This window comes from Mustela nivalis (genome assembly GCF_964662115.1).
Source record: "Mustela nivalis genome assembly, chromosome: X".
Lineage (NCBI taxonomy): Eukaryota > Metazoa > Chordata > Mammalia > Carnivora > Mustelidae > Mustela > Mustela nivalis.
In genome coordinates, this window is record NC_139040.1 from 102,260,033 (window position 1) to 102,287,511 (window position 27,479).

Consider the following 27,479-nt stretch of genomic DNA (forward strand, 5'->3'; position numbering starts at 1 on the left):
AGTTCCAGCTCTTATCAGAAGCACAGTGAGTCTCCTCTCTTTTCCTAATGACAATTTTGTGACAATGAAAATGACAATTTTAATGACAATGTATGTGTATGTGTATTTACATTTATATGTATAAAATTAGGTCCTGCCCTTCCATAGACATCTAAACGTACCTTTCATTAAAAAAAAAATTTTTTTTCTCCTTCCTTCCATCCCAAACATACCCTTTAAATAGGTTTGATACGTTTAGTCCCTTCAACCACTACTTACTTAATGTGGGTTACAACCACTCACCACCATACAACTGCTTTGCATGACATAATTTAGTTTAATATTGACCTTCTTAAAATGGAACACTGAAGAGAAAGTGTGAAGTGTGAAACAAGTGCGCAGCAAGCAATGCAAAGCACAGAGGTAGGAAATCTTTTATTTTTAGCTGGATGCTCTATCACTAACCACACAGTAAAGCCCAAGGGTTAGACCAAGCACTCTTGAAGGCAGAAGGCCCACATTTATAACCCAACTCTAAGTAAGCTTGGCCAGGGTATTAAGCAAAGCTACAAAGTCTTCATTTGTAAAATATGGGCAATAATCATATACATTGCCAATCTGTGGTTTGAATATTTAAAGTGAAAACAAAATCTGGATCCTTGGAGCATATTTTGAGTACTCAATAAATGTTGGCTATTATATAATCACTGTCATCATCATCTTGATTGTGGTCACAGTATCATTACTCAACAAAAAGAAATGGTGCCATTATTTTCTCATTCACTGGGTTTGTTATCCACAAAATCCAAAATGATTTTTTTTCCACAAAGGAACATTTTTCAACTACTTCATTTTGGTAATTAAAATCACATAAATTAAAAAACTTAAATTAATTCATTTACATTTATCATTGCTTGTGTTTGGTTCATTTTTCTAGTCACTATGAACAAATTATCTATTCACATCAGCAACCACCTCTTTAACCTACATGTATATGATCTGCCTTCTTATCCTCCAAGTCATTATGTCATGATATATTGACATAGACTCTCTTCTTGGCCAAACTCTAGTCAGGCTTCTCCAAGCCCTCTTTTTTTTTTTTTTTTTTTTTTTTTTAAAGATTTTATTTATTTATTTGACAGAGAGAGATTACAAGTAGGCAGAGAGGCAGGCAGAGAGAGAGAGGAGGAAGCAGGCTCCCTGCTGAGCAGAGAGCCCGATGCGGGACTCGATCCCAGGACCCTGAGATCATGACCTGAGCCAAAGGCAGCGGCTTAACCCACTGAGCCACCCAGGCGCCCTCCAAGCCCTCTTTTCAAGGAAGCCTCAACCTTGGCCTACAGTAACTGCAGATTTTCAGCACAAGTGGTTTTATCTACCCCCTTCACACACGCACGCGCACACACACACACACACACACACAGACTTGAACAAGTGCTGACTTAATTTCTAACAGCTCAAGGCCATATCCCTAGGATGGTTCAAGTTCCCCTTAAAGTGTCTACCTGAGAGAGCTCAATGCTGCCAAGAGAATGTACTGTTTGTTCCAGCCAAAAGCCAGTGATAGGCAGATAGGTCCCTAAACTCCCTCTTATTAGAGCAATTACTTTAGAAGCTTGCTATTATAAATCCTTTCTCTCCCCCGCTTTTTTCCTTCCACCCCGCACTCAACCTACCCTCCCCCTCTTTCTCTCTCCTTTTTAAGAGGTACATTTTCTGCCACACAGAGATGTCTTCTCAAGGACCTCAGAATGCAGACATTCAAGGAAATAATGATCCCAGCAGGTAGGTTCCTCGTTCTAACTTGCATCACTACCTCTGATCATAAAGATCACAGAAGTTTGTTTCTCCTGCAGATAAGCATCAATTAACAAATCCAGATCCTCACACTAACCCACCTCCTCCCACTTAAAAATGTCCACTTCCCTGATTCTGCTCATTATTTTTAAGTTCCCAGTTCATTATTCCTCCTTACTTTCTCATCCTCCTTTTTTTTTTTTTGAGTCTCTGTTCACTTTATTCAAGTAATTTTTTTTTCTCTGAATCTGAGACTCTCATCCTCCTTTTAAAACACCCAGTTCCTCCTGTACAAATACCAGTTTAGTTCATGCTGGATCCTTCTCCTTATTGCAACAGTTACTGAATAAAGGTAATCCTTACGGCTGTAACTTGTATCCAGCTTTGTTCATCTTCAACAGTATCAATAGGATTGCTTCATGATTTAAAGTGCACTTAAATTATACAAATACAAAAACCATTTTCTTTACCCTTCTGAAGCCTCACAAATGAGATCTTTTAGGCTTCCTTTATTAAACATATTAAGTTTCAAAATTTCAATGATTTTTCCTATCATTTATCCCAGAATATATAGCATGGCTTTTAAAACATAAACTGGAAAAAGTTAACAGAAAATAGAAGGAAACTACCCTGTAAGTTCTGAATCTGTCCAGTATCACTGAGTATATCATTAGAGTTGATTTATTAATGGCCAGAAGAATATGAATTCAGTAAATGAGTGCTAAGTGCTGAAGTGTCTGAAACTCATGCTCCTGACAAAAGATCCTGTCTCTTGCAGTATAAAGTAGATACATCATATTGCTATTACTCTACAAATGTTTTAAAAATTCAAATCCACATGGTTGTGTAGAAAAAAAATTATTCAGATGTGTCATTTTTCTTTGATTACATTTATCCAATCAGATTGACTTCAAGGATGATTTTAGATTTTGTTATATAGTTATTTTATGCTATAACTCAGTATTCCAGACTTTCATTTATTCCATTATACAATTTCATGTTAGTAGACTAAGGAGGAACATATGGTCTGGAGACTACGCAGGAGAAGGAAAAGAGTAATGGAAGAGGGGGGCAAAAACCTGGGTCCATCTCTATTCTGTCACAAATCAGTTGTGTGACCTTAGGCTATCACCTTACTATTTTGGGGTCTTGGTTTGCAGGGCTCTAAGTGTAATAAGTTGGACTATGTGTCTCTGATTTCTTTGCTCAGCTTTAAAATACAATGATGTCTCTACCATGATCTGGGCTCTAATTGCTACCCTTGACATAAGTCTTTTTATGAATCAGTCATTTCATTTTTTGTATTACAAGTATAATTCTATCTTCTCTATATTTCTCCATGGGGTCACTGAAATAATTTGGACAAGTGCACATAAAAACACATTGGAAAAAATGGTGTAAAATACTATCCAAGGAGAGAGTACTTTAAAAATTAATCTTGTTTACTGTTACAAAAATTATCAACATTACTGTATTTCAAGAGTACATTGATAATTGCACTTGAAAAGAACCCTTTACGATTAGATGTATATGAGCACAATAAGTTGCATCTGTGAGTTCTGATTTGCTGCAACTAGTTTTCCTAAATAGGCACGTTCAACCCCTCTATAGTTACTTCGTGTATTTGGAAAGTTTTTGCTGAAATCAAAAAATGTGCAATATTCACAGAATTCAAAGACAATAATAATCTTCAGGTAAAAAAAAACTTATAATCTCAAAATTTGGAGACTATTTAAAATATTTCGATTTTAATTTTAAAGAAGCCAAGGTTTTTTCATAAATTATGATGATGATTGTTTTTGTTGCTGTTATTTCCACCAACCAGTCAAGAAGTAGACACACACATACAGATACCCCTCCTGCAAATGTGGGAGGTAAACAAGGATAAGTAAACAAGACGACTGTGACTGTGAAAAATCAGGCTATGAGGCAAGCTGGATAGACATGAAGACCTCAGGTTTAAAGTGTCATTTGTTTGTTCAGGCACATGTTCAATTCAATTAAACAGTGACGGAGCCCCTGTCACACAGAAGACAATAAGGGCTAAAAAACACATAACAAAGATTTGTCATTTCTAGGCATTCACAATCCTAGAGGAACAGGGAAATATAAAGACAAATAATATACAAAACATAATTTGGTAAAAACAATAATAAACACAAAGAGTGTGCTGGATTCCAGAGACAGTTAAAAAGAAGGGAGAAAAATAGAAACTGTATACATGCATAAATAATAGAAAGGGGATCCACTGACAAAATCCATCTCCCTCCAGCATTTCTCATTTAAATAAAATGTTTTGATAAAGGCTAAGAATGGAGATAATAAATTTTTAATTTTTTTAAGATTTATTTATTTATTTGAAAGAGAGAGCAGTGGGGGTGGAGGGGCAAAGGGAGAGGGAGACGGAGAATCTCCAGCAGACTCCCCACTGAGCAAGGAGCCCGACCCCATGATCCTGAGATCACAACTTGAGCCAAAATCAAGAGTCTAATGTTTAACCAACTGAGCTGCCCAGGTGCCCCTGAAGAAAAAAATTAAAAGGAATGGAGAGTATACTATGATACAGTTAAAGTTTGAAAAGGCTACATATCAAACATTTCTATTGTAATACTATACTGAAAGTTGAACCTTCACAAATTCATTGCTCCATCACAGAAGTAAGCATGTTGGGATGAGCTAAAGAGAGCTGTTAGCTTTCTGAATGCGTAGAGTAGATGGGTCAGTCCAGAAGGCATCAGAGTCTTGGACCTTAATATTTTTGAACTAATCAGAACTTATAAGTCCAGTTCATCCATAAAATATCATCATTAAAAGTTAGGGATCTGTGCTTAGACTGTACAGATTCTCGCATTCTAACAAAAAAATAAATCATCCCTACAATGCAGAGTATTTGTTGTAACATATGTAAGGTAATATATGAAGGTCAATCTCAAACAAGGATGAAAACATTTACCATTTGTTCCTACACTGATCAAAGATTTAGTGACTACCTTCGGCATAGTACACTTTTCTAGGCACTGGTGATATGAGCAGTAACCAAACAAACACTTTCTCACAAATTCCCTTGCTGGAGACAGACAATGAGTAAACAATTATTCTCAGGTGACAAATGCTATCTACAGACAAAGTTGAAGGAAATACAGGATTTGTAAAGTGTCTTGTAGAGGTAAGTAATGCTTTTTAAAATATATATATATAATTTGAAAAAATATAAAAAAAAATATAAGCATAACCTCATTGGTAGCATTCTAGCAGGCCTAAAGTAATTGAGGGAAATAGTGTCTAATACCTAGGGAAAATTAACCACAGAGTGCACAAGACACGGGCAGCACACCTTGGGACTTTTAGATGAGCCTGTGCTGAAGGAGTGACATGAATGCATGGGCTCCAGTGGAGAAGGTGAGATCAGGGAAGAGATGGAACTGACTGGAAGGGTCATGTGGACCGTCCTAAGGACGTTGGGTTTTATTGTGAATGACTTGGAAAGCCAACAGAGGAATCTGTGCAGGGGAGCAACATGACCAGGTTTATATTTTAAAGGAATCATTTCAGTGGCTCTCTGGAGGTGAGACTGTATGTCACTTCATTTATACACTAGAGTTCAAGATATAAGGATAGAGTCCATAATAACAACAGGACAATAATGCTGCACAACTAGAGAGCACTTATTTTTTTTTAAATATATTATTTCTTATTTGACAAAGAGAGAGAGTGAGAGGAGCAGAGGGAGAAGCAGACTCCCCTCCAAGCAGGGAGAATGATGCGGGGCTCGATCCCAGGACCCAGGGATCATGACCTGAGGCAAATGCAGAGACTTAATGACAGAGCCACCCAGGCACCCTGAGAGCACTTATTTATATACCAGGTAAAGTGGTAAGCATTTTATGTAATTATCTCACTTAGCTTCCATCAATTACCAGCATCCTCAAATTAAAAATACAAATATCAAAAATTGATGATTTTGAGGTAACCAGACCACAGTCGCACAGGTAGACAGTGTCAGTGTCCAGACGCTCAGCCAGGCAGTCTGACCTCAGGGATGAGTCTCTTTGGATGCAGAGACTATCCTGCACAGCTTTTAGAACATGTCCCTCCCCACCCCCTTCCAGAGATTTGTATTTAATTATTGTACAATGGGGCCTGGGTACTGCTATTAATATAAGTTCTCCAGGGCATTTTAATGTGTAGTCAGAGGTGGAGGCAACCATGAATTCAGCGGCTACACTGTAATGCTTAAATGTACTTAGCATGCTAAGTTACCACTAACTTAGTTACACCAATAAAATTAGCAGTTGTGCTAACATTAGTAGAACGCTTTGTTTCAGACTTATTATTTAATGAGGTAGAAAGAAAAAAAAGCAATTGAGCTGTCTTCCTGAGGAAAACCAGCATTCGTTATTTTACCACATAAAAAGGTTATGATTACGTGACAACTCTGTGTAATTTTAAAAAAGAATCTAAGTGCATCATCTGTCCTGCATTCTCACCTCAATCCTCGTCAGCCCCAGGAGGGCAATGGCCACGCGGACACTACTGCTCTCCAGAGTGCCTGTGATCAACCGTCGCTCATACTCTATGTCCGACATCTGCTGCTGTGCTGCAAAAGCCAAAGCCCTTTCCTTGGCTTCATTAGTCAGTGGCAATGTAAGGTCCACATCCAAGATATGACGGAGCTCACATTTCAAATACAGAACTGGATTTTCCTTACTAAACACTAAAGGAAGCAAAAACATTCATGACTGCCATGATCATTTCTGCCCTGGACAATGTTATCCAGAATGGACTTGGAAGGTCTGAAATATAAAACTGCAGTTGTAGCCTTTCTTAGCCACAGTACCATGGGTAACTCATTTCTAGTAGCCCTGGTTTAGTAATTCAAGAGGAAGTCTTCATGAATTAAAGGTATTTTGCTGGTATTCTCTAAGAAGAATTCTCAAAGAATGTGCAAAAGAACTCCAAGGGTTCTTTCATAGAAATCTCAACATGTTCAAACATTAAGTGATCATTGTACTATCAGTGATTAGAAGGTAGGGGAAGTAGAAATAAATGTAAAGACATTCGTCAGGGACTGGTAAGAACTGTCATTTTCTTTCACTAACAACCTTACACTTCAGAATGTAGGGTACCAGTTTAGGTAATATATTACAATATACAGAATTTGAGAATATAGCCATTTCCAAATTATTTGGGAAACTGAAAATTTGCTGAGTAAATATTCTGAATGCCAAATTTTAATATGTATCTGAAGAATGAGAAATAAGGATTTTTTTTTTAAAAATCACAATTGACATGTTCTTACTTGTTAAACTGGAGGAGTAGTCCATGGATGCTGACATAATAAAGTTAAAAGGGAGCCTTCCAAAAGCCTTCCAAGTTTTTATTGGAAAAACTTGCCATGAATACGCTTGGATGGCTATATGAGGAGCAATCCCATCCTCCAACATTTTAAACGAAATCAAACACACATATACTCTACCTTCCTCTGGAGAAGTGCTGTAGTCAAGTGGAGTTGAAGAATCCTTTGGGAAAAAGGAGGAAGGCAAGGGGATCATACCTTTTCCTTCGACGACGTAAATTAATTCTCCAATCTAAAACACAACCACACAATAATATTAAATTCAAAAAGCTCAGAAAAAATTAGGACCTTTCTGCTACGAGAACAATCTGTACACTATAACAACATCCATTCACTGTGCATTGCTAAGCAACTAATTATAAGCCCTAAGTGAGGAGTGAAAGGTAAGGCTGAAATACAGCCCTCCCACAGTGCAGGGGAATCCGTATGCAACCAGAGCAGGGAGGGAGAATAAGGCCCCAGGATGGCACACACAGCCTTGATCTTTGTAGCTGTAAATATCCTTGGTAGACTGCTAACTTAAACCACATAAACAATCAAGAAAGAAAGATTTTTTTTTCCTTCTTTCTGAAATTTATTGTTGGAGGGGAGTGACAACACATTTGCATGATGCCTGGGTCCTCAAGTGTCTATATTTCAAAGTGCAAATTTTCAAAATGAACATATGAAGGTCTGCAGCTCTTTTAGAATAAGTAATTGGGCCAGAAATAGAAAAGACTAAACAGACAGAGTGAAAATTAAAGTGGGGTCAATGCAAGGGCAGCAACATGATATGGGGAAAGATCAACAGAGGTTGACAGGCTTGGTTTCAATTCTGGTACTGCTACTTATGACCTCCTAAGCCTCAGGCAAGTTTAGTAAATCTCTGACTTTCACTTCTGGCCTCTGTAAAATGGGATGACCAAAAAAATAAGTTCATTTTAGAAATATAGAGAAAGAATGAAAAGGAAGGGGAGAGAGGAAGTCTCAAAAGACGTAAGATCCCAATGGATGAATATTTAGATCTTGATCTGAAGGGAAGCAGAAAATGTCACCCAGAATATGTTGCTTTGCTTGAAATTCTGAGTTGTAGGCACTTGAAAGACAGTAAATGCAAGGAGACACTTTCTTTGAATTTGCCTTATCTGCCTAAACAGACCCTCCAAAAGAAACTCAAGTACCATAAATTCCCTCCATGAGGATTTCATCAACCAAGGATTGACTCTTATCAGGACTAGAAGTTGACATTGTACACTGAAACACTTTGTCACAAAGTATCATGTCTCCCATCTATTCTTCTAAAAGCCCATTCATCTTTCCTGAAAATAATTCACCCTTCTCCAAGTGGCCAACTTCCCTTTCTCCCTTTTCCCTATTAAGATGGTGTCTGAGCCTGAATTCTAAGCCACCTGGAGGAGTTACTCATTTTTCCTTGGGTACCTCTCATGTATATAGGGAGTATACATGTTAATAAAGGCGGTTTTCATTGTTATTCTGTCTTTTATTACGGGAGTCTCAGCTAATAAATCAGAAGGGTAGAGGAAAATTTATTTTTTCCTCCCCTACAATTCAAAGACACTTAAAAGGAAATAACAGAAAAAAATGTACATATAATCATGGGACAATCATGGAAATATGAAAAATGCCTGTGTCTGATGCAAGAAAAAAATTTTTATAATATTTTTCATAATAGCACTATCATGATTATGTAAAAAAAGTTTTTTTTTCTTGTAGAGATGCTTACTAAGTTATTTATGGATAAAATTATGTGATGATTGGGATTTGCTTCATTATAATGATGAAATAAGTTCAGACATGCCCTGTTAAAGCTGGGAGAAAGGTACAGGGGAGATACATCGCAGTTTTATTTCTAGAACTGTATTTTATATTTTCCATAATAAAGTCTTTTTAAAAATGCTTACATCTTAAGAAGTAGAATGATAGTAAAGATGTGGTGAAGACTAAATGAGGTAACACATATGAGGAATCTAACCCTTTGCCTGGCACTTATCAGGGACATAAGAGACCCATCTAAATGGAAAGGGACCATCTTTTAAGAGCAGAGCTTCCCAAACATTCATGACATATAAATCACCTAAAGATATGGTGAAAATGCAAGTCTGACTCAAGAAGTCTGGAGTAGGGCCAAGACTTGAGAGGATCAATGAAAATGGGCAGTGGCAATTTTAGGGCTAAGCCATATGGTGGAGAATCTTCTGCCAGAATGACCTTGTGACAGACATGCAACTAACTACTAGGAAAGCAAAAGCAAACAAAATTAGCTTCCAGGCTGGGACTGTAACTAGTCTGAACTGTCCCACCAACTTAAAACAATATTAATTATATGCTTGACAGACTACTCTACAGGCAGCACGCATAAATGATATAAAAGGAAACTGATTACACGATAAAAACACATATTCCTTGGAGCACCTGAGTGGCTCAGTGGGTTAAAGCCTCTACCTTCGGCTCAGGTCATGATCCCAGGGTTCTGGGATGGAGTCCCACATCGGGCTCCCTGCTTGGCTTGGCGGGGAGCCTGCTTACCCCTCTGTCTCTCTACCTGCCTCTCTGCCTACTTGTAATCTCTGTCTGTCAAATAAATAAATAAAATCTTTAAAAAATATTTCAATATATTGTAAATATCCTAGATAACACGTGAAATGGCACAAACTTAATCTAGAAACAATATAAGAATAAATAATTTCTGATTGTGAGGTCAATTTATTTGTAGCTTCACAATCCCTCCCTGACTGAGATTTATTTACAATAAAATTGTCATCTACTTTCATATGAAAATGTTCCATAGAATTTTACTAATTATGACTCACAATTACCTTTAGTTCATGCTGAAAAAAGAAATCTGGAAAACCTTGAATGTTATAAATTGTTTAGCATTTAATTTCATGCACTAGTAATAAGCAGTACATTATAGAAAACTTTCATACAGTAATTTTTCCCAAGCAATGTGGTACCTTGCAAACATAAATCCAAGCTAGCATCTGAAATGTGTTTTCTGCATGTGCATGTTTTGCTACAAATACAACTAAGTGATCAAATAAAATTTTCAATGATAATTGAAGTACAAAGGCTCAACAGAGATCAGAGAAAACAATATATTAAATTTTACTTTTATTTTACTTTTTTCTCACTATAATTTTTATTTAAAAAAACACATTTTACCAAAATATAATTTTCATAAGAAATTAGACTCAGTGAGTATAGCATTACCAAAGCACATGTTTTCTTAAGTGTGTGCCTGATCTATAGCTTGTCTTCTCAATGAAAATGAATACCAATTCATGGAAGTTGATACAAAAGGAGAAAACTGCTATTTGCCAGAATACTTCCCTTATGTATACATTATAAAAAGCCTCCTAATCATGGATTAGCCAACTAAAATATCAGTAACTAAAACTCTATTCAATTTCATTTAATTCTACATCTTACACCAACAATATATTATCATTTCCCAAAAAATTATTTTGTCTAACTTGTTCACTTTCAGTGTTCTTTTTTTATTAAAAAGAAACTTAATATAATTGAAAATAATGCCTGTGTCAGAAAATCAACTAGGGTATCAGCTAATTATTTCCTTCTACTTTTCTTGGAATAAAATCAGACCAAGAAAGGAATACAAATGCAGTAAAGAACTCCCTTAAAGCAGAGAAATCCCTTACATTCCAAGTCTGGAGGCTGTGACAAAGGAAATGAAATTATCTAACACATAACAAACACTTGTCAATGTGAGCAATTCTAATAGTCTATTAAATTTCCCTTCTGACCTTAATTTCAAATTTTGCAATCAGGGTGTTTACTTGGATTTTTATTATATTTTCCAGAAAGATGCCAAAGCCCACAGCACACTGCCTATTGTTAAGAAACCCGCATGAAAGACATTTTGTTCTTCTTATGTATCTAGTTAAATGTAGTCCTCAAATAACACAGTTGCATGCAGATTTACAAGACAACCTGTTAATGACCCAGAAATGAGGAACACAAACAATGAATCAGCAGAAAAGTTTTATTCCCAGCTCTGTTATTAATGAGCTGGGTAACCTTGGACATGTCATGGATGCCCTCCAGACACGAACAATCTTAATCTTTAAAAAAAAAAAAAAAAAGGCATTTAGACAGAAAATCCCCATGTTGTTTCATAGGTCTTAAAATTCTACTTACTCTCTAATCTTGGGCCTAGACTTTGCTATGTTTTATAATTTATTTTGTAATTTATTTGTTTGAACTGGCTGGACAATATAACATTATTGTGATGGTTAACAGGCATGTAAGAGCTAAGCTAAAATTCTAAAATGTTAAATTCCATACACTAGAGAGAGATCATTAATCACTGTAGGTGGCCATTCGGCATTGCCATAATTATAATGTGAAACTGACCAGTAAGAATAATCGCTGTTCTTTTAAAATATGATCTATCATAGAGTGAGTGTTCTAGGAGATTCAGTAAGGGTGAAAAGAAAATGTATAAAGAGATTTGTATGCTTGCACTAAAAAGTTCAACTTTCTTCACACAGTCTTTTTAATAAGATTTATTTATTTATTTGAGAAAAAGAGAAAGAAAGCAGGGGGAGGGGCAGAGAGAGAGAGAGAGAGAATCCTAAAGCAGACTCCCCGCTGAGCAAGGAGCTGGACAGCAAGGTTTGATCCCAGGACCCTGAGAATATTTTCTGAGCTGAAATCAAGAGTCAGCTGCTTAAATGACTGAGCTACTCAGGTGCCCCTAACACAACCTTAATTGCATGCCTGAGAAATGATTCCACAGACATTCTGAGAAAGCAACATATATAGAAATACTATAAAATATTCATCACTTAATAAAAAGATATAGCATATTGTAGGAAAACATCTCATCAAATCACAGAAAGCTCAACCTAGAATCTAGAAGTTACTGTGGCAATGATATTGACAATCTCCCTCTGTCTACATCCCTGTATTTCTCAGAACAGTTGCTATTCAATTTTTGGCCATCAATTTGCTCTGCATATAAATGAAAATTTGCTTCAAGTGTGAACATCACACTTGTTGAATGTTGATCTTTATATCAACATTCATCTTTGTGGTTCTCTCTCATCCCTTTGCTCCTTCCCCCAAATCCAATATGATCTCTTCTTCTTTCACCACTGCTTCCCACACCCTTCTCTCTGTCTTTACTGCTGGAATGCATAAAGCAGAAGGCAGCAGAGAATGGAGGTGTGTGGGGTAGGTAGTGTAATAGATTGCGGGAATCTCTGAGCCAGTCTCTTGGTCTCCACTCTCGTTCTCCAACTCTTTATCTAGTCTCCGTTTTGGCTCTAGAGATGCTTTCTTTACTTTCTTTTTTTTAAAAAATATATATTTTTTACCTGTACCCCTGGGGATAAAAATATATGTTTATAAAAAATAAAAAAATTATATTAAAAAAAAAAGATTTTATTTATTTTTTTGACAGAGATCACAAGTAGGCAGAGAGGCAGGCAGAGAGAGGAGGAAGTGGGCTCCCTGCTGAGCAGAGAGCCCGATGTGGGGCTCCATCCCAGGGCCCTGAGATCATGACCTGAGCCAAAGGCAGAGGCTTTAACCCACTGAGCCGCCCAGGCACCCCCAGAGACGCTTTCTAAAACAAAGATGAAATCAAGTCATTCCTATGCTCAGTATCTTCCTGCTTTCAATAACAATAATTATCCTAATATAATAAAGTTACTCAACTAAAAATTTCGCTGCCCTCCTCATTATCAGTCTGCCTTTTCCACCCGATCAATTTTCTGTCACAACAAACTTCTCTCAGAATTGGCGATTCAAGCGTCAGTAAAATTTTATGCTCGGCTGCTTGCTTCGTGTTCTCAGAATCTTCTTGAGCACACTTCCCCCTTGCCCAAACTCTGCTTTACTGGCAAATTTCCGCTCACCCTCTTAACCAAACTCCTTTCTGAGTCAATTATCCCTGCTTTTGCCATCATATAGAAATGCATTCTTCCCTCTATTCTAGTATATGTGCTGCCAAAGTGAGCACTCTTCCCTCTATTTTAGACATGGTCAGAATCAGGCTGGCTGTGTTATAGAATTAGAGGACATGTTTCAGGACACCGTGTACAAAAGGAAAGATTAATGTCTTGTGAGGGCACAGCTGTCCCAGCACAATGTGGCATTCACGGAGGGCAGGAATGCACTTTTTATAAATCTTAGGAATGTGCCATACATTCTGCAAGCTTTCTTCATCCACCTGTATGAAGCATCAGCTTCCAAAAAGTACAACTTTCTGTGTGAGCTGGGCGAGCCTTATGCAAGTGTACCTTCTCCACAGAATGTGAATCCCCTTAGTACAGACTTCATGCCCTTTCTCTGTATTAACTCTCTGTATGTCTACAGAACTGACTTTATACTGTTGGTGAATCTATGCTGGGAGAAGTGAACACAATAATAAAAGGGAATTACTGAGGTTGTTAAATTTTAAAACTTTCAAGAGTCATTCTCTATATTCTACAGTTTCCTTCGAGAGTGAGAGAGTTCCAGACTCGCAAATAGCAGATACATCAGTTGTGGACAACAAATGCACAGCTTAGTGATTATAGTCAACAATATTAAATTATAAACTTTGAAGCTGCTAAGGGACTAGATCTTAATTGTTCTCAGCACAACAAAGAAATGATAATTGTGTGATGTGACAAAGGTGTTAACTAATGCTACTGGAGTAACCTCATTGCAATACACAAATGTATCAAACCGACATATTACATAAAAATTTATACAATGTTACCTGTCCGTTATATCTCAATTTTAAAAAAAGGTCCATAAAAGGGACATGGATTCGGAAAAATAGGAATTACTGTTCCATTGTATTCTATATGTCATTTGAAAGGGTATCCCCTGGAGCTAAAATATTGGTATCCCAGAGGCTGTGGAATCTTTACAGACTAACTGTTAGGATCATTGATAAGAAAGACAGAGGAAGTCCTCTCACCCCACCCACCAAGAATAAATAACTACCATTGGGTACAAAATTCGCTTAAACACATTTTCTTCTCATATTTTTTCTTGAAAAAGGCTGCAGTGTTTATAGCAGGATGATGGTTTCACAGAAAGGAGGGTGGGCGAAGGGGGAGAAGGCCCTGTAGCTCGGAGGGGTCTCAAACTACGTGTAACGTTGTGAACATCTATCACATTGATTTAGAGTTTAAAATTCACTTAACCTGCTCCCATGTTGTCAGCAGGCATCTTAAGGTTAATAAATGCTTCAAAGTATTTATGGGCTAGATGGGGTTTCATCTTCTCTGTTTCCCCCATGTCAAGGATCCCTGCTTGATGCCCTTGCCTCAACTTGCATGAATGATCCCAGAAGTGACGGGTGGTTTCTTTTCTGGGAGCCCAGGACTACACAGAGCAGAGAGTCACACAGGCATGAAAGTAAAGACAGTTCCTAGGGTTGTGTCAATACATCATTTTGTACCTTGCAGTGTTTGTGTGGGGGTCTGTCAAGCTCTCCTCCCAGAGAGTTCCATTCCTCAGGCACTGGATCATGTTCCTACTCCAGGGTCCCCCATTCAGTCTGCTCCATCCATACATGATCAGAAAGGCTTTTGGACTTCTGGCATTAGACAGCATGAATTTTTAGGGATTTTGTAGGTCTTCACCTAAGCTAAGACTTTCTATGAATGTTGAAGGAAGTTTTATAAACTGTTTATACTCTCAAACAGCTATTACATAAGTCATCTCATTTTTTTTTTTAATTTCAAAGTTCATATAGAACAGCCAAAATGAAACAAGTGGCCTTTCCTTGATAGAAGTGTTAGTAGAAATGTTTCTGTTTTACACATGGAAAGCTATCAAATGGAGGCCTAATTACTTTATGGTTTTCAACAGGTGGTTCTTAATGGCAAAGCACTTATCACACATTTAATAAGAACAGGAGCTAACTAGGTGGACTTGGATGTTTGATTATCTATTTAAGCGTGTAATTGCATTTTTCAATATAATTAGCAATAAATTGAATGTGTAAATTAATAGATGTGTTTGCCCACATAAGTAATTGTAATTCAATGCAATACTTTAGATTAAGGGTATTATTTCTCTGTTGACAGCAATATAATTTTATGATTACTGTTTTTCTTAATATTTTTTCTGACAGTAACAAAATATATATAATCAAAAGACATGTTTTAATGAGTTGAGATTCCAAGTTAAGTATAATTATATTTGGATAGTTAAGTATAATTATATTTGGATTAATTTAGACAAAATTTATGGAAGTAAATATTAATATTCCAATAGCTGAATTCAAATAATAAAATCGGTCTCCTTACTATGCTATTAAAAATTAAGCCTTGCACTTTCTAGGTCTATATTATAATTTAATATAAAAAGGAACTATGAAGTATTTGATTAAACTACTAGTCACACTACCATTACTATTTTTCACAAATTTTCATATAGAGGAATTTGGTTAAATCTTGGGCTCTTTTAGGGGAAATAAAAAACAAGATTTAGCATTACTATAAAATGGTATTTTTCCCCTCCTAAATGGCAATTTTAAGTGAAGTTAAACTATTTTTTACATAATTAATGGGCTATATTACTTTTCGTGTGTAAATAATCCTATTGATACCAGATCAATACAATACCTCTTTCCAATTACCATTATTTCATTGCATAGGCAGTTAATCTAGCACATAACTGCTACAGAATTGATGTATTTGGGACTATCTTCTGGGCATTATAAATTCCCTCCTCAGGTCAACACATGGCAGTTTCTTTCCAGAAGGAGACAATATCATAGAATCTCTCCTCTAGCCTGTATTTTTCTCTCTCTCTGCCTCCCTCCCTCCCTTTCTCTGTTTTTCCATCCCTCCTTTCCTTCTCTTTCCTTTGCTGGTTTTATTTATTTATTTTTATGTAAAGATTTTATTTATCTGATAGAGAGAGGAGCACAAGCCTAGGGAGAGGCAGAGGGAGAGGGAGAAGCAGACTCCCCACTGAGCAAGGAGCCTGATGCAGGGCTCGATCCCAGGACCCTGGGATCATGACCTGAGCCAAAGGCAGATGCTTAACCAACTGAGCCACCCAGGCGTCTCATTTGCTGGCTTTAAAGAAGTAAGCAACGTGGACGCCACACCCACTAGAAAATTAATTCTGCCAACAACTTGAGAGAGCTGAGAAGCAGCTCCTTCCTCAGTGGAGTCTCTAAGGAGGATCCAGCACTGGCAGGTCCCTTGACTGAAGACTTAATAGACCTTAAACAGAAGACCCACCTAGGTCATGCCCGGATCTCTGATCCATGGAAAACATGGCATAATAAATGTGTATTTTTTCAGCCCCTCAGTGTTTGGTAGGTAACTCGTTGTGCAGCTACATAATGTAAATACAGCCAGAGCTGCAGCAAGGTCAGGCATGCTACCCATCTGCTCCCATGGGACTTTCTAAGGCAGCCATTATAAATTCTACCCACAACTAGTCTACCTCTTTGCTTATTTGTGAGGATAAGCTCTGTGTTTAGCAACTAGAAGGCTGAAGTTGTTATCTACACTACTAGAGTCTTCAGCTGCCTTCAAGTCACCTGTACTGGTTACTCCATTCAAGCGCCAGCCCATGATGAAAACACAAGCCACCATTCAGTTGTTCAGTTCTCACCTTTTCGTTGCTGAGGATGATGACACAGTAGCGCGTGTGCATGTCAAAGGGAAGAAACAAGAGCTCCAGGCTTGAAGTCCCTTTTACTCCCAGGTGAAGAGTATGTGTGGAGCAGAAGAACTCTCTGATGAAATTGGACTTAATTGCTACCAAAACATGAAGCAGAGCTTGTTTACATATCATTTCATAAGTGCTGTTCAAATAAAGCAGCTGTTTCAATTAGTGCTTCAAGTTTTGAAATGAATAAAAAATGTTCAAAGCATTAGTACACCAAATTAGATGACACGTGCATTTGTTAATGAAAGCATGGGTGACCCCAGCTCCAGCCTGATGCCATAAAAAACGTGTAATTATGGCCCTCTATTAAAGAGTCCTTAAAAAGGGAACTGCACTAGTGTTTAAATTAGCCTAGATATACATATATAAATAGTAAAGTGGTCATCTAAGCATCTTCAACTTTTTTTGTCAACTACGTAATAGTTCACATAACAGGGTGTAATGGAAAACTTGAACTGGAAATAGAGGAATGTTTTATATATATGTTTGTTTCTACCATTTTTGTTGGTTTTAAAACATGTCTACAAGTTCTTCAACACTGCCTTGAACGTGGTGATATGGTAAGGCAGTCTTAGGGACTTGATCCTAATGAATAGTATGCTAGAAGGCAACAGTATGACGTCTGACACTAGAACAAACAATTTAATATGATTTCGTCCTAATCATCCCTTTCTTGGCTCACCTGCTTTTAGAGACAAGTTGTCATCCTATGAAGAAGCCTAAGCCACATGAAAAGCCACATGGAAGTGTCTAGACCAACAGTCCCACCCGAGGTCCTAGCCAAAAGGTATTAACCAACAGACATGTGAGTTGGGAAGACTTTGGAATGACCCCTGCCCCAGCCTCTACCTGACTGCAACTGCATGGGGACTCTGAGCAAAAACCATCTAGCTGAGACCAGTCACTCTAGAAGTGTGAGAGATAATAATGCTAATCCACTTTTACTGTTTGATGGCACTACATTTGGGGTGGTTTGTTCTGTAGCTAGAGATAACCAGAACCTTCCTCTATCCATTGTCCTATCCACATCCTATACAGATTTTCTAAATCTACAGTTAAGTCATTAAACAAAGTAAATCTGTGTTTTCTTGTACAATTATGTCATTAAACAAAGTAAATCTGTGTTTTCTTGTAATCTTAAACATGATGATGCCTGTCACCTAAATAGGTTTAAACAGTTTAGAATAAGCCAAAAGATACATAAAAGTCATTTATTTAAATCCATTCATTATGGATAAGGAAACTAGGACTCACAGTGAAGAGAAAGATGTAGAGTCCTGCAAAAGGTCATGAACAGGAAAAGCTGAGAACCAGACCCTGGGCTTGCCTTTCTGTCTACTGCCATAACCATCCTTTGTTGAGTATTTCATTTACAGGTATACTATGCACATAAAAGTCAGACATGAAGACAAATGAAAGCTTTTATATGAGGTACTCACAGGTTCTTAAGGCATTTGGAGACTGGCAAAAACTCTTCGAATTAACACTTTCAGGGCTACTCCCAGCGTCACTGTCATAAATAAATAGGAGAACAACATCAACAACACAAACGAAACTCAAAAACAATTCTGTCTTCATTAAATCTTATAGATCCTTAAAAATTATGGCTACCTACATGACATACAAAGGTCACAGATGTATTTCCTGTATCTCCTTTATGTTTATATTGTTTCAGAAATTTTAAAAGAAAAATGCAAAAAGGAAACTAACAATCATCCATATTTCTACCACTGTTTAATACAATTTAGTAAAAACAATTCCTTTTTAAATAAATGAAACAAGATGGGAGCGGGAGGGAGACAAACCATAAGAAACTCTTAATCTCACAAAACTAACTGAGGGTTGCGGGGGGAGGGGTGTGGGGGAGAGTGGTTGCATTATGGACATTGGGGAGGGTATGTGCTATGGTGAGTGCTGTGAAGTGTGTAAACCTGGTGATTCACAGACCTGTACCCCTGGGGCTAAAAATACATTGTATGTTTATTAAAAAAATTTTTAAAATTTATTTAAAAAAATTCCTTTTTACTTATGAATACTATAGAGAAATAAACATTTAATAATAATTACAAACAAACAAACAAACCCAAATCCCGAGGCCCAAAAATAGTGGTCTCAACTTAGGACTATATGTTCTCTACAAAAGTGGTTCTAGAACTTGATTTCTTCAAAGATTCTCTTCTTTCAGTTTATTATTTCTGCATTTGCTTCTTTCTCATAAAGAGAAGAGACATGGGCAGCTGCTTAAGCTCTGGTTGCATTTCTGAAAATCATTTAGTAGACCACAGCCTGAAACAACTGTCTCCCTTGAAAGATTCCATATCTTTCAGAACCCATCCATTTTTCCCCAAACTGCTCTTCTCAATATTCATAATTACTTTGCTCCACAAGCTGGCAATTAGCATCTCCGCTCTCAGATATTGTTTGCCTGATTTTTTTCTGAAAATACAAAATCTCTATATTTTATTACCCTGTCATTTGCTTTTGCATGAAATTTTTTTAATTAAAGACTTTATTTATTAATTTGAAAGAGAGAACGAACAGTGCAGAGGGGCAGAGGGAGAAAGAAAGAGGCAGACTCCTCACTGAGCAGGAAGACCAGCACAGGGGATGGGGTGGGGAGACTCCATCCCAGCACCCAGGAGATCATGACCTGAGCCAAAGGCAGGCCTATAACCAACTGAGCCACCCAGGTGCCCCTTGGTTTTCCTGAATTTGATGCTGTAAAAATATATGGACTATTTCCAAGTAAAATTCTAGCCATATTGATTTCTTTTCTCCACTGACTTTTCTTGATACAACACTCTTTTTTTTTGTTTTTTAAGATTTTATTCATTTATTTGACAGACAGAGATCACAAGTAGGCAGAGAGGCAGGCAGAGAGAGAGGAAACAGGCTCCTTGTTGAGCAGAGAGCCCGATGTGGGACTCAATCCCAGGACCCTGAGATCATGGCCTGAGCCGAAGGCAGAGGCTTTAACCCACTGAGCCACCAGATGCCCCTTGATACAACATTCTTAATAAGGCTTACCACATCTTGTAAGTACTCTCTGCTTTACTTCAACTCACAGACATTCTGATTAGCTGTTTTAATATTTTATGTAATTTGGACACTTAATAGACACTTTAAGGCTATCGAGACATACTAGATATTTTAGCAATTATAAGGGAGACCATTCAGAGAGTGGGAAAAACAATAAAGAATGTTTATTTCTCGATTTCCACAGCCATCTCTATAATGGAGCTGTAGGTAGAATGCCTGATTAAAATCCTCAGACTGAGGGTTGCTGGGGGGAGGGGGGCTGGGAGAAGGGGGTGGGATTATGGACATTGGGGAGGGTATGTGCTTTGGTGAGTGCTGTGAAGTGTGTAAACCTGGTGATTCACAGACCTATACCCCTGGGGATAAAAATATATGTTTATAAAAAATAAAAAATTTAAAAAAAATCCTCAGATAATTTCAGAACTTCATTTTGCTCAATCCTTGCAATATCTTGCCCTTCAGCCATTTTTTCCATAATGAATAGAAAAGCAGAGAAATTTGGGCTTCTTTTTCTTTTTCTTTTCTTTATGTATTTTCTTGGAGAATAGCTAATGAAAGTGCCTTCTGAATAAATCAGAGTTGCCTTATCCTCAAAGGAGACTCTCAAATGTACAAAAATTGAGTTACCTGTGGTAAAGACAGATAGGAAAAAATTGCAGACCTAGAAATGTTATTACCTTGCTCATAAAACTAGTGATTATCATGATTAATTCAGAGATGTCAGAAAATAATTTAATAAAGTAATTTGGTTCAGGTAAATTCTATTTTCCCTGATCAACATTCTTGAGTCTAGAAATTCAGTGATAAACCCAGCTTGTTTTCAAAACCAGTATCTTGCTGATCAAAGAAAGAACAGAAAACCAATCCTACCTCACACCTCAGTGTTTGCTATCATTTTCCTAAATGCTCACCAACTGCCGCTGAAGCTATGGCAGAGGGAGCACTTTTAAACCCCTGGTCTTAAAGAAGAAATAGCATCAAAAGTGGTTAAAATTATATATAATACTGTTGATCAAACAAGGGAATATCTTCTACTAATTTAGTAGTGGGCTGAAGTCAGGGAGTGAAGCCTACTTAGGAGGTGTAAAGGGGTGACATTCCTTTTTTCTCTGCAGGGATGACCCACAGCTCTTTTCAAACTAAAATGACCAAAATGGTTCTATTCAGAGCATGAATAAATCAGCCCCAAGAATGACTTCCTACTCAAACCTTTTCAGTTGGCGAGGAGAGATCTTTAACATAAGCCTTCATGAAGCTACTCCTGGGCCAGCATTCACAGCTGTGTCCAAATCAAAGAACAAATTTTCTGGTTCAAGACTAATTTTCATGCATCACAGGAAGGAATGTAAGTGGATCAATTTTGAGATACACTCCATCCTCCATGCGCCTAGGGCTTCTTTAAAAAAGGACCCAGTGGTCTCTGGAGGGTAGTAAAAATGGAATACTTGGGGCACCTGGGTGGCTCAGTGGGTTAAAGCCTCTGCCTTCAGTTTGGGTCATGGTCCCTGGGTCCTGGGATTGAGCCCCACATCCTGCTCTCTGCTCAGCAGGGAGCCTGCTTCCCCCACTCTCTCTCTGCCTGCCTCTCTGCCTACTTGTGATCTCTGTCAAGTAAATAAATAAAATCTTTTTTAAAAAATGGAATACTTGCTGTTTTTAGTACATCTTTGGCTCCTGAGCGACTGAGAAGTCTGTAAAGCAAGGTGTACCAACCCAGGATGTAAGGACAGAGTGGATCTGTGAATTCAAATGGGGAAAAATTCCATCTTGACTCCCACTAACTCTTTTTTTTTTTTAATATTTTATTTATTTATTTGACAGAGAGATCACAAGTAGGCAGAGAGGCAGGCAGAGAGAGAGAGGGGGAAGCAGGCTCCCCACTGAGCAGAGAGCCCCATGCAGGGCTGGATCCCAGGACGCAGAGATCATGATCTGAGCCGAAAGCAGAGGCTTAACCCACTGAGCCACCCAGGTGCCCCACTCCCACTAACTCTTTTTTTTTTTTTTCCCCACTAACTCTTAATAGCAATTTAAATCAAGCCACAGTAGCATTAGCTGTAATATGAAATGGTCACCAAATAATCACAGATATGTTTATATTGCATTTCAATTCTTGTACATATCTTAAGCTATTATTTACAATCATAACTACTTTTAAAGTATGGTAGCTATTATGTCCACCAGTAGATTTTATTGTGTATTATGTTAAGAAGTATATATTTTAACACATTACAATTTTAAAATATTTTTATTATCTACTGGAGTATGAGTTTCCTCTATGCCATAGATTGAATTGCATCACCATAAAATTCATATGTTAAAGCCCCAATTCTCCAAATGACTAATTTTGGAGATAGGGCCTATAAGAAGGTGATCAAGGTTAAATGAGGTCATAAGTGTGGGGCCCTGATACAACAGAATTAGTGTTCTTGTAAGAAAAGCCAGCAGTGAGTTTACTGTTATGCATGCTCACAGAGGTCAAGTAAGCCCACAGCAAGAAAGCTGCTACCAACAAGTCAAGAGAAGAGGCCTCCAAACGAAAACTATCTTGCCTGTACCTTGATCTTGGACTTCCAAACTCCAGAGCTATGGGAAATAAATTTCTGTTGTTTAGGCCATCAGATCCATGTTATTTTGTTACTGCAGCCTGGGGAGATTAAGATACTCTCTAATTCTTATATCTTAGTTTAATATTTATAAAACATTATTCTGTAAAGTAGAATAGGCTTCATCACATTGGCAAAGGCCGTGAAGAAATTAAAAACAGGTATGAAACTCTCCTGTAGAGCAAGAGGATCATGGCAGATTATGACTCTTAGTACCTACATCTGGCTTCTGAATCACTGTTTTCCTTGGAGATTTGCCTAATTCTAAGTGTCACCAATTATTCAGTGTAGTAAAATGAAATATCTTAAAATCATAGCCATGCAGAATTGAGCTTTTCTGGTTTTTTAGCAAGAATCAAGACTCAGAAAAATATCTGAAAAATATCAGGGACTTCTTTCATTTGGGTGAAAGCTACTCTGGGCCAAGGTACTTTGAGAGACAAGGATAAAAGACAAAGCTCCTAAATTCACAGATTATAGTCTGTCATACTAAGTAAGTCTACAATGAATAATTATAAAGCAGAAGGATAAACACTTCAACACCTTTTCAACTTTCATTCACATTTTCCCACAATCCATATGCATAAGCATATGTCTTATATTTCCCCTTGCCTCTCCCCTCTTCCAATATTGCAGCAATTCCTTCTTCCCACGCTCCTTTTATACTTACAGGAAACTTCTCCCCTGCTCTAGATTTGGGCCATCAAAATCTTACATTTCCGATCCCAATTTGTATATTATAAAGAACAGCAGAGTATAACATATGCATGAGAAAAACGTGCATAGTACTTCATTATTCTCCTTAAATGTCTTCTCTTTCTAGGTCTGCAATTTTTTTCTAACCATCTTTACCGTATATAGTATAGGTAACTCAGTTTTTCTGGGTTTGAGGGTCTCTTTAAGGATAAGACAACTCTGATTTATTCAAAAGGTCTTTTCATTAGCTATTCCCCAAAAATATATGTAAAGAAAAGAGAAGGGAGATGAAACCCAGGATCTCCATATCTAGAGAGTGATACTCCTTGCCAATGAGCTCACAGAACTTTTTTTTTTTTTTTTTGTACAACATATATTACTAATGCATTCTGCCCTGTACAATTGCCTCCACTTGTGTATGATTTTCTTTTTCTTCTCTACTTGATGGTTGGCTCCTTGAGAACCAGATCTATGACTTATTTATTTGATATGCCTCCAGTACTAAGAGCACTGCTTAAGGGACCACTTAGTAAGAATTTATTAAATGATAAATAATTCAATGCTGCTGAAAAAATAGCACGTCATATTACTGTAGGAAATTATTTACATAGTGCTCACTTCTGAACACCATTGACCTATCATTTAATTTTAAGTTGTGGCTAAAATCAGTGTCCTATCCTGATCCTTTCTGGTAATCCTTTGGATTTAATTAGAATAAAAAAGTTCTTAGCGGTTCTTGCTTATGCTCATGGATCATGTTCCTGGTAAGTAAAATGTGTGATGAATATGAAGTTTTATCATCCATGTGGTTTCAAATGTGCTGTCTTATGTGTGTCTGTTGCTTAGGAAGAGCAGTTTATAGAGGCATTTTAAAAATTTTAAATAGGAGGGGGCGCCTGGGTGGCTCAGTGGGTTAAGCCGCTGCCTTCGGCTCAGGTCATGATCTCAGGATCCTGGGATCAAGTCCCACATTGGGCTCTCTGCTCAGCAGGGAGCCTGCTTCCTCCTCCTCTCTCTCTCTCTCTCTCTCTCTGCCTGCCTCTCTGCCTACTTGTGATCTCTCTCTGTCAAATAAACAAATAAAATCTTAAAAAAAAAATTTTAAATAGGAGACTTGACTTTTTTTTTATGCCACCTGAAAGATAATTTCAGCACTTTACTGCTCATTTGAGAAGAGAATATTTATTATTTGAGGAGATACTGACTGAAGTGATCTGAGAAGGAGTTTCAGTTAGCATATGCTAGGTCATGCTGCAATAACACTACACATCTCAGTGGATTAAGCATAGTAGTTCACTTCAGGCTCCCAGTACATGTCTCTCCTAGGTGGAGAGGATGGCCTCAAAGATCCTTGGTGAAGAGAAGTCCATTTCTGTATATACTTCTTTAACTGTATCAAGGAAAGGGAATGAGAGAAATTGTTCACTGCATCTTAAACCTACCCTTGGAGAAAATATTTTGTACTTTTCCTCACATGCCATTGGCTGATTAAGTTATATATTCATAAATAACTTCAACTGGGTAAGTGTAATGTTACTACATGCCTAAAAAGAATAGAACAGGGATATTTGTTAAGAACTCTAAAAAGGGATTACTGGTAGTTTATGGAGTAATTTTTTTTAATCTTTTCTTGTTCTCTTATGTTACCTTGCTGATTAGACCTAGAGACCAGAATGGAAGTTACTGAGACAGTGTAATTTTTATTGTATGGTATATTATATACCGAAGTTATTAATCATAGAGGTACTAGATCAGACCTCCATTTTGGTCATGATTCAAAATGCACGTTCTTAAGTTTTATTTGTATCTGGAAATCTATTCAAGACAAACATTTAAGGAGAGCTTTAAGAAAAACAGGGTGTATAATATTGCTAAGTATTATTTTATTAAGACATATTTAAAGATCAAAAGGTCTTATTATGCCAATGAAGCCAGACTGAGGAAATACTAGATAGTTTTGTGCTAGTTGGAATAAAACTCTCTTTTGTGTCCCCTCATGATGGAACCTGTTGATTGCCTATCCCAGTATCCATGGGCCCTTCCCTCCCCTCACTGACAGAACACTCATTTTACTGTGATATGTATGTGGAGAAGGGCCTTTCTTAGTCTTCCTTCCAGCTAGATTTGGCCAACTGGCTACGAGCAGAAGTGCTGTGTGCTATTTCTGGGAAGTTTCCCTAACAGAGAAAGAAAGGGCACACTCTTATTGTGCTTCATCCTTTCTGCTGCCTATGAAGTAGATTGGATTGTTGGAGTTCTGGATACTTTAGCTAATCCTTGCGAAAGTGAATAAAGATTTGCCGGCTACGTGAATTAGAGCCTAGAGGTGTTATACAGCAAGCAGTTAGGACCCCCAAAAAGGAGCCATAATAAGTGCTTCTAATCAATCTCTTAAGAACTGTCGGAAAGACAACCTTTGGGGTAAACTTAAGACTGTTCTATTTCAACCCAAAATATGAATTTGGGGCCATTCAGCTCAGAATAGTGCTGACATGATAAACCAGGGACTATGTCTTTTCCTTAAAAAACTGTAGCCTTTGTCTTTTCAAATCCCACTCTCACCTTTGATCTGCTAGGCAGTCTTCACAGAGGTGCAAAGGAGTAAATCATCAATCCTTTAAACAAAGGGCTCTGAATCATTTTTGGACAGTTAATGTACAGAAGCTTAACTACTCTATAGTAGATCCTATTCTCCCTGACCAATATTCAGTATCACCATATCTTTATGTTAGTTTTATCACAGGAAGCTTTTAGCAGGGAACTAAGAATGTAAAATATTTTAAGTATGAATGGAAGAGACTATATGAGAAAGAATGATCAATGTTTGAGACCATGATAGACATACTTCTTCAGCGGTACTGCATGCTGAATTGGTAATTATTTTGGATGAGTACTTGAAAAGTGTCCTTTCTAGCCAAAAATTACATTACAAAGGTCTTAATACTTGTTTATTTCCATTATGGTTTAGATTTGAGAAGCATAACATTAAAAAAGATATCTTTACCTATAGCTTCAGTAATTATGCAATTTTGGAGCTAATCAAAACCATTCCAGAATATTACATGAAGAAAAATCATGTTAAAGTTTGGGATAAACTGCATTCTAAATTAACAAAGTAAACTTGTAGCACCTGGATGGCTTAGTCAGTTCAGCATCTCTTGATTTCGCTCAGCTCACAGTCTCAGGGTCATGAGATTGAGCCCTACACTGGGCTCCATGCTCACCTGGGTGTCTGCTTAGGAAATTCTTTTTCCCTCTCCCCCTGCCCCTTCCCTTGTTCATGCATGCTCCTTCTCTCTCTAAAATAAATAAGTAAATCTTTAAAAAGAGAGAGAAAGCAGACTCAATTTTGCTGTTCATTAAACTGATCCAACTTTGAGTTACTTATTCTCACAGATACCTATAACATTGCTTTGAGATCTGACTCCAGTTTAATATGTGATACTATAAATTATTTGCAATTAATGTGGAAAAACTAATTCAAGGCCATTCAGGAAAAATCTATAATGCCAGACAGCTGCTTAATCAAGAAGGAAGAGACTATAAAGATAAAGACTTAGTAGAAGTATTTACTGAAGAGTTTTTAGCAATACCAGCACTTCATACTACAAAGAAATTAACATAAATTACCTACAATACCCTATTCTTATGATTAATGATGCTTTATCATTCAAGGCATTAATTAATTATTTTCTTGATGACAGAAAAATGTAAAAGTAAGATTTCGAATGCCTTAGTTAAGTATGTAATTAGCATTCAACAAAACAAATGCTCTGAGATAAAAATGGTGTGCTCCTATAACAACTTTTCTCAAAGACCAACCAATGAAGAAGTCAAGCATAATAAATGTAATCCTTATAACATAATAAAACTATTGGCTTAAATACAATTCACTTTTGGAAAATAAACTATATTCTTTTTAATCTTAGCAAGTTCTGCACAAATCACTTCAAGAGTTTCTGATGACTTCAACACTGGTTATTCCTATGGTTTAAAAGTTGACAAATCCTTGACTCCTGACACAGTTTTGCATCTAAAAGGATGACACTGTCGTTATCAAGCATTACACAGACACAAGGGTAGAAAATAAACTAACATAGTAGCTATGAAGTAGTTGTTATAGTAATGGTCAGTATATGCATGCATTTCACTAATACATACTTGCATTATTTTCTTTCTAGCTGATTTTCTTTAACCTTGACAATGTTGTTTTATTCTATTTCACATTGAATAGTTATTTAGTAATTCAAAATAGATCAGAAATATAAAGCAATCTAACTTTTAAAAGTTCTGCTTCTCTACTCCAAAGTCAAAGTCTCTTTCTAAACTAAACACGGATCTCATAATGTAGG

The 27,479-nt window shown here is 37.1% G+C and overlaps 1 protein-coding gene across 1 annotated transcript in view; it reads right to left on the reverse strand.

Moving 5' to 3' along the window:
* The window catches only part of CFAP47 (cilia and flagella associated protein 47), a 525,406-nt gene that overhangs the window by 222,427 nt on the left and 275,500 nt on the right, over nt 1-27,479 (reverse strand). The window contains exons 41-44 of the mRNA XM_082717915.1: nt 18,226-18,296; nt 16,730-16,875; nt 7,253-7,364; nt 6,264-6,490 (exon numbers count right to left, since the gene is read on the reverse strand). Of these exons, the coding sequence (XP_082574041.1) occupies nt 6,264-6,490; nt 7,253-7,364; nt 16,730-16,875; nt 18,226-18,296 (556 nt within the window). The remainder of the gene's footprint in view (nt 1-6,263; nt 6,491-7,252; nt 7,365-16,729; nt 16,876-18,225; nt 18,297-27,479) is intronic.